Consider the following 15402-nt stretch of genomic DNA (forward strand, 5'->3'; position numbering starts at 1 on the left):
GTGGAAGATGCCAGGAATATCAGATTTCATGCCACGCTGCTACTCGCCTTCTCAGCATCCCTTCACCATTGGCCTACTCTTTTCACTGGCCACGTTGGCACCCTTGTCATTGGACGAAGCTTATCACGTGGTACAAACCTCGACATTTCATTGGTCAGAGTTCTTCAACTTGTGAGGTTAGAAAGGTCGTGGTTACCGCTTGATACTCTGCAGAAAAGAGCCGAAAGCAGCGCAAATTACTCCATTCTCAGCTTCTGTAGAGTTGTCGATTGCGAATTCAATTAGATCTACCCTTTGGTTGCTAGGAGTAAAGTTGATCGAGCAACTGCGGGCATTCGATTTGCGTGCAGCATCGTACTTTCGAAGGTAAGAATTTCGTCTGCTCTTTTATTCTCGAACACCCCAGCATCTTCACTGAGAAATCGAAAATCAGAAGTTGTGTTGTTACCTTTGTCTGAATGTAAGACATTGATTTAATATTTGGGCTACACAAGTGAACATGTTGCATAACAAAAAATACCCCAGTTTTATGTTTAAAATGTATGTTTGCAAACGAGTCGATCGATTCCCAAAGAGAAAGTTGGCTTGCTCAGACAGCATCAGTCACCTTGGCAGAAGATGCTACTGCCAGCATTGCCACGTCAACACGTTTGGTGCCAGACTCCGGCACCAACTCTTTTAATGACGTACGAGTTCGGACTTTTCTTTTATGTTACTTTCTACACGAGACACGATTGAATGTGATTCTTTTAAAAATGATGTTGTCTCGATCTTTTGTGACGATTTCTCCTGTACTGATAATACCATTTGAAAAGTTTTTGATTGAGACTGTCCTGTAGGAATGTACTTAAATAATGAGCTGTCTATTGCTCTAAGACAGTTTGAAGTTAGTGTCTGCTCAAAACCTCGTCTTCAGACACTATACTGTTTGTGTGATCATTTTTTTGGTTTTTTTGTAGCTGTTAATGTTATAGTATAAAGATGCATCTCAAACCAATTATCATTGACTCTTGCTAAATTTGTACATGTATACATGAGAACTTTGGCTACTTTTTTAGTTTTGTAGAATCGCATTTTCGGTCTGGATGTTGTTGTTAATGGTTAAAATATATACATTTAGTAAGGTATGACAAACAATATTCTTAATTGATCTGCTTGTAACAGCTTTTATTTCAGAGTTCAGTGTGCACACCGGCAGTGTGAATGTCTGAAATATTTGTGCAGCAGGTAAAGCTTCTAGTTCTGCAGGATGTCAAGTGCTCTGAACTTCTCGTTGCTTCAAGCCCTGTTATTATTAATGTTATACAGTTTGTCTTTGTCATCCTTAGAACCATGCGGTGTGTAGTAATCTTTTTCATGCATTCTAATCTTAGTTACTTTTTTACTCAACGAGTCATTAATAATAATATTTGTGCTGCAGGTAAATCTTCTGGTTCTACAAGATGTCAAGTGCCCAGAGCTTTTTGCTGTTGCTAGCCCTGTTGGTGGCCTGCTCTTCTGCAGTGCCCACAGAGAAAAAGCAGAGGGCAGTGGACAAGGTAAGACTTTTCACACCTTTGTGTTCAATATAGTACGTCAGTGGATCCCCCCACCCCCACCCTACCTCCTTTTGAGACGGTCAGCCCCTTTAATGGTAGTTTTTATTATTGCCATGTCTTTTGCATAAGTGAAAGTTAGAGGAGTATATATGCTATGTGCAGATTGTTATTTGGATAAACACAAAACAGTGTGTACAGGTGAGGACCAAAGAGGTGGAAGCTAGTGGATTCATTGAAACTTTGAAAAGTTTTAAACCTACATAATGGTGCGGAACAAGTGCATTGTGACATTAGAAAGCCATTTTAAAAAATGGTGAGGAAATGTAGCGTTCTATAATCAAAAAGTCAGTCTAAGTTCTAACATACATGTGTTTTTGACCTGACACATTCGTAAATCAAAAAGACCTGACATTTGTTTGTTTTACAACTGTTGAGCCATTGTAAAATACCAGTGAAAATACATTTGGGTGGGAACCCTGCATAATTACACAAAAGTTAAAGTGAAGTTTTTGCCGATGTAAAACTAGTGTCTGTAACTTTATCACATGATAATTCTTGATCCAGGGTTTGAGTGACCTGGAGCACGAAGAAGACGGAGATCACAATGCTGATTACGATCACGACGCATTCCTGGGACATGAAGACAAGAAAACCTTTGATCAGCTCAGCCCTGAAGAAAGCAAAGACCGTCTTGCGTGAGTATTTCCGCGGACACAACTTACGAATTCCGCTGGAGTTATCTATTTTTCCGCGTCCCATTTCATCACAGTATCTATAACTTGTTGACTGAATGATATGGAGAGAAGTGAAGATGGAACAGAACACTGGAGGCTTGAGAGTTAAATTGTGCTGACTTAAAACTCCTGATAACTAATAGTAATTTTGAGCTTCAATGCATTGAATCATACTATTGCCAGTGTTGGATTATGGATACATGGTTCATTACGTAAGTATGCACCGTTACAATGTTACCATTGGTGTGTGAAAGTGTGTTTTTTTGTTTGGTTGATGTTTTTTTTTTTTTTTTTTTTTTTTTTTTTTACCTGATCCAAACGAGTTGAATTTTAGTCTCAGAATGCACCAGATTGCACAGATTTTAATGTACCATTTATACAAAATTCGGGGGAGCATGCCCCCGAAACCCCCTAGAGAAAAGGAATTTCCTCTTTTCTCATCACAAGAGAGTCCCACCCCTGAAAAAGTTAAATTCATTGATCTTAATTTTAATTTTGTGGCGAGTTTGAATCCATGTTGTAAAGGACATCTGAATGTAAGCACAAAGCTGAAGAAACTGTGGTGAAGTAACGTAATAAAAGAGATTTTCGGTTAGGTTTTGAAATTGTTATTTCTTGCTAAATTTATAAAAACAAGAAGAAAGCAAGTGAGTGAACATGAGAAGGGGCGGGGATATAGCTCAGTCGGTAGCGCGCTGGATTTGTATCCAGTTGGCCGCTGTCAGCGCGAGTTCGTCCCCACGTTCGGCGAGAGATTTATTTCTCAGAGTCAACTTTGTGTGCAGACTCTCCTCGGTGTCCGAACACCCCCGTGTGTACACGCAAGCACAAGACCAAGTGCGCACGAAAACGATCCTGTAATCCATGTCAGAGTTCGGTGGGTTATAGAAACACGAAAATACCCAGCATGCTTCCTCCGAAAACGGCGTATGGCTGCCTAAATGGCAGGGTAAAAGACGGTCATACACGTAAAATTCCACTCGTGCAAAAAACACGAGTGTACGTGGGAGTTTCAGCCCACGAACGCAGAAGAAGAAGAAGTGAACATGAGAAACTGTGAGGGGTGTGCATCACAATAAGTTGAACCAAGAGTTTGCTTACTAGAAGATTTTAAATTTCAAATGGTTTCTTTCATAAGTTGCTGTTGGAACGCATGATAGTATCCCTAACTTTCCTGGCTTCCAATCAATATGAGGCTTATATCGCGCGTATTCCGTGGGTACAGTTCTAAGCGCAGGGATTTATTTGTATTTTTTATTTTTTTATTTTATGCAATTTATATCGAGCACATATTTAAGGCGCAGGGATTTATTTATGCCGTGTGAGATGGAATTTTTTTTACACAATACATCACGCATTCACATCGGCCAGCAGATCGCAGCCATTTTGGCGCATATTCTACTTTTCACGGCCTATTATTCTAAGTCACACGGGTATTTTGGTGGACATTTTTATCTATGCCTATACAATTTTGCCAGGAAAGACCCTTTTGTCAATCGTGGGATCTTTAACGTGCACACCCCAATGTAGTGTACACGAAGGGACCTCGGTTTTTCGTCTCATCCGAAAGACTAGCACTTGAACCCACCACCTAGGTTAGGAAAGGGGGGAGAAAATTGCTAACGCGCTGACCCAGGGTCGAACTCGCAACCTCTCGCTTCCGAGCGCAAGTGCGTTACCACTCGGCCACCCAGGCTTGTGTTTAACATGATTGAGAATAGCGATTACATGGTAGACTTTCTTTGCCTTTGGGAGTGTGATGGTGGGGGGAGAGGGAGATGGTGAACAGTCCAGGCAGCAAACACGGTGTAGTAAAACAAATTTGTTTTTAAAACAAAGAGAAGGCAAAAAATTATGCTAGTTGCAACCTGCATGCAACTGAGGTATAAAAAAAAAGGAGAAACAAGAGGCGAAGCCTTCAAGGCTCACGTAAGAAATCGACAAACAGTAACACAAACTCAAACACTCCGTCACACATACACACACAGTAAGCATAGGTGACACGGTGCAAGAGTGCGAGACACTAGATCTAGATCTGTCTGTCTGTAGCCTACTTACGGGGACACGACTGCCAGATGGCCAGATCGACACTGCGCTTTCGACACTGGAAGTGGAAACACGCTGTGCAGATTCTTCTTCTTCTTCTTCTTCTTCTTTGTTCATGGGCTTAGACTCCCACGTTTCCTCATGTTTTTAGCACGAGTGGATTTTTGAGTCACTTGAGAAAAAGTGACTCTATGTAATCGGTCAGTGTTAGTCTGTCCGGCTGGCCGTCCGGCCGGCTGTCCGGCCGGCCGTCCGTAGACACCACCTTAACGTTGGACTTTTCTCGGAAACTATCAAAGCGATCGGGCTCATATTTTGTTTAGTCGTGACCTCCAATGACCTCTACACTTTAACGATGGTTTCGTTGACCTTTGACCTTTTTCAAGGTCACAGGTCAGCGTCAAAGGAAAAATTAGACATTTTATATCTTTGACAAAGTTCATCGGATGTGATTGAAACTTTGTAGGATTATTCTTTACATCAAAGTATTTACATCTGTAGCCTTTTACGAACGTTATCAGAAAAACAAGGGAGATAACTAGCCTTTTCTGTTCGGCAACACACAACTTAACGTTGGGCTTTTCTCGGAAACTATAAAAGTGACCGGGCTCAAATTTTATGTGAACGTGACTCATTGTGTTGTGAATAGCAATTTCTTCCTGTCCATCTGATGCCTCATATAATATTCAGAACTGCGAAAGTGACTCGATCGAGCGTTTGCTCTTCTTGTTACATGTATGACCGTTTTTACCCCGCCATTCAGGCAGCATACGCCGATTTTTGGGGGATGCTGTGCAGATTAACCTGTAGGAAATCTCCTTTGGTATCTTCTTTATCTATTTTTCTGGAGCTACAAAACCGAACAATGTGAAATCGTCTTCTCCGAATCGGCGAACTGCAGCTTGGTGATAACTGTATCTATACCACAATCCTTCACGCAATCTGACCTAACCTTGACCCCTGACCTGGTCTACATACCACACACGACAAACCCCCCCCAAACCCCCCACCACCCGTTTTCTTTGGATACACACTTTAACTACATACGTGCCGACAAAATGTTGATCATTGCTTCAATACTTTGAAGCTGTTGCTTGAATAATAACCAGGTAAAATTAGTATTTCGGTGTTCAGTCAAATGTTAAAGTTTCTACCACAGACATACATATATACGCCCGCACGCACAGACAGACAAAAGTTAGCATCGCATAGGCTACACTTACATGAGCCAAAAAGCATTGATGGTGTGCGAAATATGGAAAAGTAGATTAATCAGCCTCCTTCCTTGGTTCCAGCATCATCGTGAGGAAGATCGACAAGGATGGTGACGGCTACGTGTCTGAAGACGAGCTGAAGGATTGGATCCAGTACGTGCAGAAACGCTACATCATCAACGACACAGACCGCATGTGGAAGGACCACCAGCCCGACGAGGACAACATGCTCACCTGGCCCGCTTACCAGAAACGAACCTTCGGCTATGAGGATGGTGAGTAAATGCCATCGTTTGAAGTCACGTCCAGGTGCACAGAGCCCCTTGGGCTTTCAGTCGTGCCTCATGCAGACCTGCCTACCCTTACGATCTGGGCGTAATTTACTACGAATTTTATTCCAAACTACGCCACTACGCTTTCCGCGATGGAAATACGATTTTTAAGAAACCGAAAGTACGATTTTTCGCATTTTGTCCCGATTTCAATCCGATCCGTATTTTTGCTCTCGCCGAGCTTTGTTGGATGAGACATTGGAGAGTCTGCTCCTCCTGAAATCAAGATCAGGAACTTCGGCACCAGGCAGTACAGCCAAGCAGAACTTGGCAGATTTAAGTCATGCTATTTCAAGTCTTTGAAAAAGCCCTCTACCTCCAAATAAACTCTATGCTCATTCAGCAAACTCTTGATTAGACTAATGGTGGAGCGCTGGTTATGTGCAAGGCTGATTTCTTGAGATCTGGATCTGGATCTTTTACGTTGCAGGAACCACTGTTGGTCATCTTCGTGTGACCACATGACATATTTTGCTTTCGTCATCCTACATCTTTTCAATCAATGTAGTTTCCCAGTGGTGTGTTCTAGGGTTGTTTTGATTGACTTCACAATTTGAGAAAATCAATGACATTTTATTTTTGCGAAGCAACTGAATATGAACAGAAAGTGTGCAGAAGAATGGTTGTGTCCTGCAAGACTTTATGAACAACTATTTCTCCGTTGGGAGAAAAATGAGGATGTCTACAGGCAAGGTAGTGTCATATTCTTTATTTGGGTTCTCCTTTCATTGTTTAGTCACACCCACCGATGGCCGTTAGTTTTGACAACGAAAAACTACTCTTTCTACCACCAGATTACTCCTTTTGGCTGGGCACATTACTCCTTGTAATTTTGGGGGTAGGCAGGTCTGCTCATATGGGAAATGTTAATTACATTTTGGCGGGAGATACGATCTGACAAATCGTTTACAGTTTTGTTTGGCTGGCAACACTAAATTAAGCTATGTGTAAGCATCTGTGAGATAGTTGTGTAAAGCTTATTTATATCTTAAATCCCAAAATTTAGAATAAAAAAACAAGAAAGGTAGGTTGTTGGAAAGTTGTTATTGACAAAATGACGTTACACTCACAAATATATCGACCCAACAGTCTTTTAAGTGAACAGACAAACAAATAGTCACACAAAACTTATCTTCATAGAATCAGTTTTCGCCCACTCGCCAGGAAGCCGAACAAATAAATTTTGGATTTACGATATAAACAGTCAAAACCCTTGGGGATCCTTTGGGGTGGTCTCAAGTGGCAGGTGGTATCATTAGACAGGTGGTCTCAAGGGAAGGTTCGACTGTATTGAAATGCGAGCCAAAGCTAAAAATGACATGGGTCTCACGAATATGCATAGGACAAACCAACTTGTTTTTGCTTCCAGATCCCAACGAGAAGGGGTCTCGCACTGAGGCCTACGCGGACATGATCAACCGTGACCGCCGTCGCTGGGAGCAGGCCGACAAGAACAAAGATGGCCGCCTAAGCAAAGAAGAGTTCATGGACTTCCTCCACCCCGAAGACGCCGAACACATGCGAGAGATTGTTGTCATGGTGAGTGCTGCTGATTCTTCTTCTTCTTCGTTCATGGGCTGAAACTCCCACGTTCACTAGTGTTTTTGCATGAGTGGATTTTTACGTGCAAGACCCTTTTTACCCTGCCATTCAGGCAGCATTCGCCGATTTCGGGGGAAGCTGATTTTATCATTATGGTTAGAATCTGTGCTTTCGCTAGACATTCTGGACTATGTGAAGTTAGGACATTTGGACTTTCCATCCAGGTCCAACTGAGCTTTTGTCTTCTTAGTCTGGGATAAAAGTTTGAAGCGTGCTGTATAGGTCCAAGAGAGTAAACGTTCTTGTTCATGGGGCGAAACCCTGACAGTAACCGAGAAGAAAAAAATCAGTTTTGTTTTATTTGCTACCATTGGAAAAAGGTTGGTGTCGGGTTTTTTTTTGGGTCCAAGGATGTCATTGTGATATATCTGAATTTGAGACTTAGTGGAAGTTTCCTTGTAATTTGATTTCATTATTTGTCTGATATTTGCAGGAAACCATTGAGGACATTGACAAAGACAAGGATGGACAAATTGACATCGAGGAGTACATTGGTAAGTAGAGATGCCAGCAAGATTAGGCTGTGTTTAAATCGAAAAGGCATTTGCCGGTAATGATTCCACATCTATGAAACTTTTTCCTCTTTGGGGAACAGAAGTTAAGAAACGAAAGTTGATCTTTTCAAAAGAGAAGAGTAGCCTCAGAGTAACATTAGATACGTCAGCTACTTGTGTTCACTCAGTATTGTGGCTGAAGTGAGCCAATCTTTACGCTGCATATTTTTTTTTTAAATGCAATTTCGAGTCATATGATCTGAAGATGTAGTCTTCAAATGTGACTGACACATCATGTCCTGCAGCTGACATTTGGGGGGATGATGATGACGACGATGAAGATGATGAAGACGATGAGGAGAAAAACGAGCATGGCGAGCCCGACTGGGTGGCCAGCGAACGCGACCAGTTCAAACAGTTCCGCGACAAGAACCAAGACGGCAAACTGGACAAAGAAGAGATCAAGGAGTGGATCATTCCCGAAGATTATGACCACAGTTCTGCCGAGGCTAAACATCTCATTTCTTCCTCTGATAACGATAAGGTTTGTCGGTAGTGCTGTGCGTTGAAGAAGTAGTTGATGCCGTTTGAAAAGACCTTGCTTTATCTTGGGCTGTCTTAGTTTCGCTTTTGTGTGTTAATGCAGACAAAGTCTCCTTGCAGTTGCACATGAAAAGGGCACCGATAGCAGTTTGCAGCATGTTTGCACTGATCCAAATGAGAAGAGTCTCTGTGTATATACAGGGTGACCCCAAAAAAAGAGTACCCAAACAAAACGTCTTAAATTGAACAAAAATAAAGCAATCTTCATAAAATTTATTTACACACACAAGTAGCCTCTGCATGATTTGCACAGAAAATTTTAGCGTTCTAGCTTGTCTTTCAGGAAAGTTATGCTCATTCTACAGAACATGCTCCAAATGGCCTCCCCCGGATTTAAATCCCCCAGATTTCTATCTTTGGGGGTTCCTGAAAGACAATGTCTACAGGAACAACCCACAGACAATCACAGAACTCAAGAGAGCCATCACAACAACCATTCGCGGAATCTCGCAACAGGAGTGTGTGCGGGTGATTGATAACTTTGCGCGGCGAGTTCAAGTTTGCCTGCAGCGGCGCGGAGGCCATTTGGAGCATGTTCTGTAGAATGAGCATAACTTTCCTGAAAGACAAGCTAGAACGCTAAAATTTTCTGTGCAAATCATGCAGAGGCTACTTGTGTGTGTAAATAAATTTTATGAAGATTGTTTTATTTTTGGTCAATTTATGACGTTTTGTTTGGGTACTCTTTTTTTTGGGTCACCCTGTATATCAAGAGTACTGGAAAATATCAGGAAAACAAGCAGGGGCGAGGTCTTTTCAGGTAGCATCAGCTATGAGCATTTTAGCCTTTTCGTAGATTCTTCACTGACGCCATTTTCTTCTCTTGTAGCTGACATGTGGCCCAACAGGGAAAATGCGGAGGAGGAACCCGAATGGGTGAAGAGCGAGCGCAAGCAGTTTGTCGATTACAGGGATAAAAACAAAGACGGCAAGCTTGACCGGCACGAAGTGAAAGAGTGGATTATCCCAGAGGATTTTGATCACGCAAAAGCCGAGTCGAGGCATCTAATATTTGAAACTGATAGCGATAAGGTTTGTACTCTCCTCCATAGATGGTTGTTATACAGTGGACCCTGCTCGTAAGTTCTCGTTGCGGTCGGATCTGTATCCCCTGCGCAAAGCTGTCTTTCATGTGAAATACTGTGAAACCTCCTTTTAAGACCCCCCAATTTAAGACTCCCTCCCTTTTAAGACCCTGTTTTCTGAGACTTTTCTGTTCATAACCTCTGTAAATTTACCCCCATTTTAAGACTCCCTCCTTTTTAAGACCTTGTTTTCTCAGACTTTTGGAGGTCTTAAAAGGGGGGTTCCACTGTATTTCTTTGCCTCTTGTGATTTTCTGTTTTCTGAAATTCGCAACAGGTGTTTAATTTTTGGTTTTTAAAATTGGGAATGTTGAGAACTGCGAGCAGAGTCCTCTGTGTGTGTTTGTACAGCATGCTGTGTATCCTGTACATGGGTTGTTTTCTGCTTTCTGGTGGCAGGGAAGCGTCTTGTTGCTTGAAAATAAAAAACCCGCGGGTTAGGGGGAGTCCCATATTGGTTGGGACGAGAAAGAATTTACCCGATGCTCCCCAGCATGTCGTAAGAGGCGACTAACGGATTCTGTTTCTCCTTTTACCCTTGTTAAGTGTTTCTTGTATAGAATATAGTCCATTTTTGTAAAGATTTTAGTCAAGCAGTATGTAAGAAATGTTAAGTCCTTTGTACTGGAAACTTGCATTCTCCCAGTAAGGTAATATATTGTACTACGTTGCAAGCCCCTGGAGCAAATTTTTGATTAGTGCTTTTGTGAACAAGAAACAATTGACAAGTGGCTCTATCCCATCTCCCCCCTTCCCCCGTCGCGATATAACCTTCGTGGTTGAAAACGACGTTAAACCCCAAAGAAAGAAAGAAAGTTGCTTGAAAAAATTGCATTTTGTTTGGTGAAGATCAGTGCTATGTTTTTGAGTTGTCTGCAATCACTTAACTCCTGCTTTGGCATTTTTGTTTCGGTGGCCTGTCAAAATGGACTGCATTTGTTTGTGAGCTTAACATACGGAGGAGAATATGAACCTTTGACCTGGAATATGATTTTGGTGTTGGTGTTTTGCCCTTTCATTTCCTTGTTTAATGTTTTACCCTGTGTACATTGCTGCCGTCTGTTGTGAATTGTTGGATCAGAATATGGCGCATAGCAAGAGACCAAAGTTTGGTTTGATTTTACGTTTAAATGCTGAACATTCTGGTAGTGGAACTTGCCATGGTGCATGTAGATTGACAAGTAGATTAGACATGTAGATTTGGATAGTTCTGATCAGTAGCCATATATTGCAAGTTGAAATATTTTTCCATTTGAATGAACAGCCAATTGAGTATATCACTAGTTATCTTGCTGAGAGCACATGATAGCATTTTGTGTTTGTGCATGCTTTCTACAAAGATAGACCTTTAGTGGTGAAATTAAATCATCTTTAAAAAAAGGTATTTCAGTTTGCTCTCTTATCTGAAACATTTTCTTGTTACGTTTTGCAGGATGGAAAGCTGACGCATGAAGAGATTCTAGACAAGTACGACCTCTTCGTGGGGAGCCAGGCCACAGACTTTGGCGAGGCTTTAACTCGACATGACGAGTTTTAGTCCTCCTCCCTCCCGCTCATCCGTCCTTCTTAGCTGATGCAGGGCCTTCTGCAGTGGATACTCAAGTCATTCTAGAGACCAAAGAGACTGTAGTTGTCATCAGGAGTGTGGATACGGCGTGTTTGTGTGCAAAAACTTTAGCAATGTGGCCGCGTCTGGAGCAGCAGTCCCTGCATAGACAGGCCCGATGACATAAACATGGAACTGAGTGTATGGTTGAGAAATTGTGAGACGAGTGCGTGAGAAGTGTGTGTGTGTGCGCTGCGTGAGAAAACACATGTGAGAGAATTTTTCAGGTAGGGTACGTGTCTCTCTGTCTCCGACAACATTTCAACAGTGTGTGTGTAGTTATGGTTATAATTGAGACGGAAATTGCTTATTGCAACATGTCCTTCTTTGACTTGTAAGAATTCTTGTTAGTTTTTGTCTGGTTTGAAAATTGTGTGTCTTTTGACATGATTTATTGAAATTATGAAAGCATAAGAATGTTAATTTACAGGGTATTGTGTATGAAATCTGCACTGCTGAAATATTGTCCGGGCAGGAGTGTTGTTTCTGGTTGCAGTGATATGCTGAGCAACAAGGCAGTTTTCTAATTGTAATCCAGTAGATCATGCTTCAGGTGTTTAAAATAGTTTTAACTGTAGAACATTTGAACCTCAGCAATCATGCTTGTCAATCTGATTTTGTAAGCGTGCGTGTTCAACTTTGGGTTGTTAGGAAATAAATAACTCTGTCGGCATCAATCGCATGAGTTTTTGTTGCCATTTAAACGTTTTAACGGGCATTGAAATGTAATTAGTTTGAATGCCGCAGCCTCCAGGCTAAGTTGCATCCTGGACACTAGTACCCCTCCTAAATGGATTTGATCATGTGCTTAATTTGAGTCAAGTATGAACAAAGAATTGTCCATTATGCAAGGATGCGTGAAAATGTGCGTTTTCGATTAGATCATGCTGAGCCAGCATTGTTGCAAAATGTTTTCCATATTTATACAGTTTATATCTTAGCCTGAAATGGTAACAAGGCTTCAATTCCTACAATTATCAGGTATACAACTAGTGCAAATAATTATGTTCACACTTTCGTACATCTGCAAAATCTTTCTTTAATCATAGCTGAGTAGGATCATTGTATTTTAGATAAGGATTTAAAAAAAATTAATTTCTTGCAATTGTGAGTTTTCTCATCATGCATATATGGCAAACACAGTCACAAATGCCTAATGTCTCAAAGGTGTCGGCTGGTTTGGACATTTTAGATAATTAGTTGTGCAACTGAAGAGGTGTGCACCATTCTGCACAAGGAAAACGAAGGCTTGAAGATGAAGTCCAAAAACAAACTACTTTGTTTTTCTGCGATAGTTTGTTTTTATTGACAGGATAATGTTATCACATACTGCTAACACAGTTATTCATCCACGTATAAATGTAATCCTTTGTGAAAAAACACAGAAGTGTAGGATCTGTTCTTTCTGACATAATGTGTCTGTTTGAAGAAAAGAAGTCAAGTTATTTTTTATGATAGGAAACAAGTAACAACCATCAGCAGCAAATAATAAATGATTTCAAGTCAAACGAGGAAAGGTTATTGGTTTTTATTGTCCCTACGACCTAAATCACTATTCGGGATCAAAATAGGACAGGAATTTTCATAATCAAAACAAAAAACAAAACAAAAACTGCAGCCCAATTGACGTCAAAAACCATTGTCTTTGAAGCTTTTTACATGCTTTGTTGTATTTGTTGCTTGTGTTTAATCGAAGTATTACGCATCAGTGCATTGTTTCCAAAGGTGCTCCTTGTGGTGTATTTTATTCTGTGTCTTTGCAGTGGTGTCCCGTGCACATCTTGTACAATAATTAGCTGTTTGGTCTGTGTTTGTATTGTCAATATTGATCCAGTTCTCCCACCACCGTACAGTTAGTCTGTGGATTGTGTGTCTTCTGTGGCGTAGATTGATAGGTAATCTAGTTGGGAACCTTCCCATGCTTCTGTTCCTAAGATGAGGCTTTTAAGGAGTCATTTAGCTGAGTAGGTAATGTTTGTAAGTGTTCTTTTTTTCATGCTTGATATGTTGAATTCAGCCGAACATTTAAAATCTAAACCAGTACTGCACTTCAGATCGAAACAAAATTTAAGTTGATTTATGAAATAAATTATAATTTATATTAGGAATATATTTTACCAATTCCATTAACTTTGTTGCATGTCATTATTAACCCCTTCACTGCCCACCCCGAATGTAATACGTGGTCATTTTCGGTTTGTCCTACGCCCATAACCGTATCTCATACGTGGGATTTGTGTCAACAACATTTCAGGACATTTCTGAAAACTAAATGGGAGGTAACCACTGTCCAAGTACTTGTAGGGGTTCTAAACACAGTTCTTTCCCATAGACCGTTCGGATAATGCTGTTATACTGAGGCAGTGAAGGGGTTAATGTAGGTAGGTTATAATGTTAACAGTGAAAAACAAGAACAGTGCCTCCTCACCCTCCTCTCTCTTTTAACTTATGTGTTTTGGACTGAAAATTTGAGAAAGCAGTTTTAAATGGGGGGGGGGGGGGGGGGGGGCTTCATCTTTGTCATTGTCAAACCCAGCTTGACTGCTGAGCTGATGGCTTGTCTGTCTAGTCATGTGACATTAATGGATGAGAATCATTGTGTATGGAAATCATTCATGCTCTGATTTGAATTCTGTCAGTGCAAAAGATAACGGCTGCTGGATTTAACATACACCTTGCCTTAGGGTACTGCATGTTCATTCACGGTGCATGGGCAGGGTTATTTTTGTGCATATTCAAGCGCAAATTTTAAATTTGAATTAAGCTTAACGAGTCTGGGCTATATTTGGTGTTTATGAATTTTTCATTCTTTATGCAAGGGCAGAATTATTTGTGTGCGTTTTCATGCACAAATTTAGTTTATGAACTAAGCTAAACAAACTTGCCATCATAGGTGTTCATGATTCTCGGTGAAAAATGTGCCGTTTTGTTCTTGGTTTAACATGACAGTTCCTTTAACTCGCTCTATATCACCAATCACGCCCTGCAGTTTAAACATTTAACTAGAGCTGATAAAGTTGTTCCTCCATGTACGAGTTAGTCTCTACTGTTGATTTAATAGTGAAACTGATACTAACTGCTTGTTAATTTTTTAATTCCTTATTATTGAAACGGGTACATTCTGGTAGACATCAAGTATCTGCTGCTAAGCTTTAGATTGTATATTTGAGGTTTTCTTCTAGTGTTTAAGATAAGATAAGATAAGATAAGAAAACTTCAATGTCCATTTTCATTTCATTTGGCACCACATCACATTTCTAATCGCTTTGAGCAGGGTTAAACCCTGGATACATGCGCTATATAAATATTATGCATTATTATTATTATTATTATTAATAACAAGACGGAAATTCAGAATAATGCTATTCATTCAATTTGATTTCCATGTTACTCGCTCCTTGTTCCCCCCGCGGGTTAGGGGGAAGAATTTACCCGATGCTCCCCAGCATGTCGTAAGAGGCGACTAACGGATTCTGTTTCTCCTTTACCCTTGTTAAGTGTTTCTTGTATAGAATATAGTCAATGTTTGTAAAGATTTTAGTCAAGCAGTATGTAAGAAATGTTAAGTCCTTTGTACTGGAAACTTGCATTCTCCCAGTAAGGTCATATATTGTACTACGTTGCAAGCCCCTGGAGCAATTTTTTGATTAGTGCTTTTGTGAACAAGAAACAATTAACAAGTGGCTCTATCCCATCTCCCCCCTTTCCCCGTCGCGATATAACCTTGAACGGTTGAAAACGACGTTAAACACCAAATAAAGAAAGTAAAGAAAGAAAGCTCCTTGTTCGGAAATGTTATAACGAAAACTCCGCCGCTTCATTGTATACAAGGAGTATTGTTTCCTCAGGTCACATGATTCCCAACACTATCATTATGTATATTAATGACATATGTACAGGCTTAACACCTGTTCGTTATTATAACCGTTTGCTTTGTACTTAACATCCACACTTTCTGCTTCATGTCATTTATTAACATCTATCATTCTCTCAAGTAATATTTCATATTCATGTTTCAAGCATTGTTTGCTATACTGTACTTTCTCAAGATCTGCATTAAGCCATTATAGATTTTTGTATGAATTTCTTTTTACTGTTTTGCAATGTCATTATTAAATTTCATGTTTTACAATCAACTTTCTGAGAGA

General features: G+C 40.5%; 1 protein-coding gene across 2 annotated transcripts; it reads left to right on the forward strand.

The window, feature by feature from the left end:
• The first annotated feature begins 161 nt into the window (after positions 1-161).
• Positions 162-15386, forward strand: LOC138970696 (calumenin-like). 2 transcript variants are annotated; one of them, XM_070343177.1, is made up of 8 exons: positions 162-366; positions 1421-1538; positions 2103-2233; positions 5614-5807; positions 7234-7403; positions 7900-7960; positions 9393-9595; positions 11081-15386. In XM_070343177.1, the coding sequence occupies exons 2-8, from the start codon at positions 1443-1445 to the stop codon at positions 11183-11185; spliced, it is 960 nt and encodes a 319-aa protein (XP_070199278.1). In that variant the 5' UTR covers positions 162-366; positions 1421-1442; the 3' UTR covers positions 11186-15386. The 2 variants fall into 2 exon arrangements, with proteins under 2 accessions (XP_070199278.1, XP_070199277.1); XM_070343176.1 differs by lacking the exon at positions 9393-9595 and adding an exon at positions 8266-8504 and having other exon boundaries at positions 163-366.
• The last annotated feature ends 16 nt before the right edge of the window (positions 15387-15402 follow it).

This window comes from Littorina saxatilis, linkage group LG7 (assembly GCF_037325665.1).
Source record: "Littorina saxatilis isolate snail1 linkage group LG7, US_GU_Lsax_2.0, whole genome shotgun sequence".
NCBI classification, from domain to species: domain Eukaryota; kingdom Metazoa; phylum Mollusca; class Gastropoda; order Littorinimorpha; family Littorinidae; genus Littorina; species Littorina saxatilis.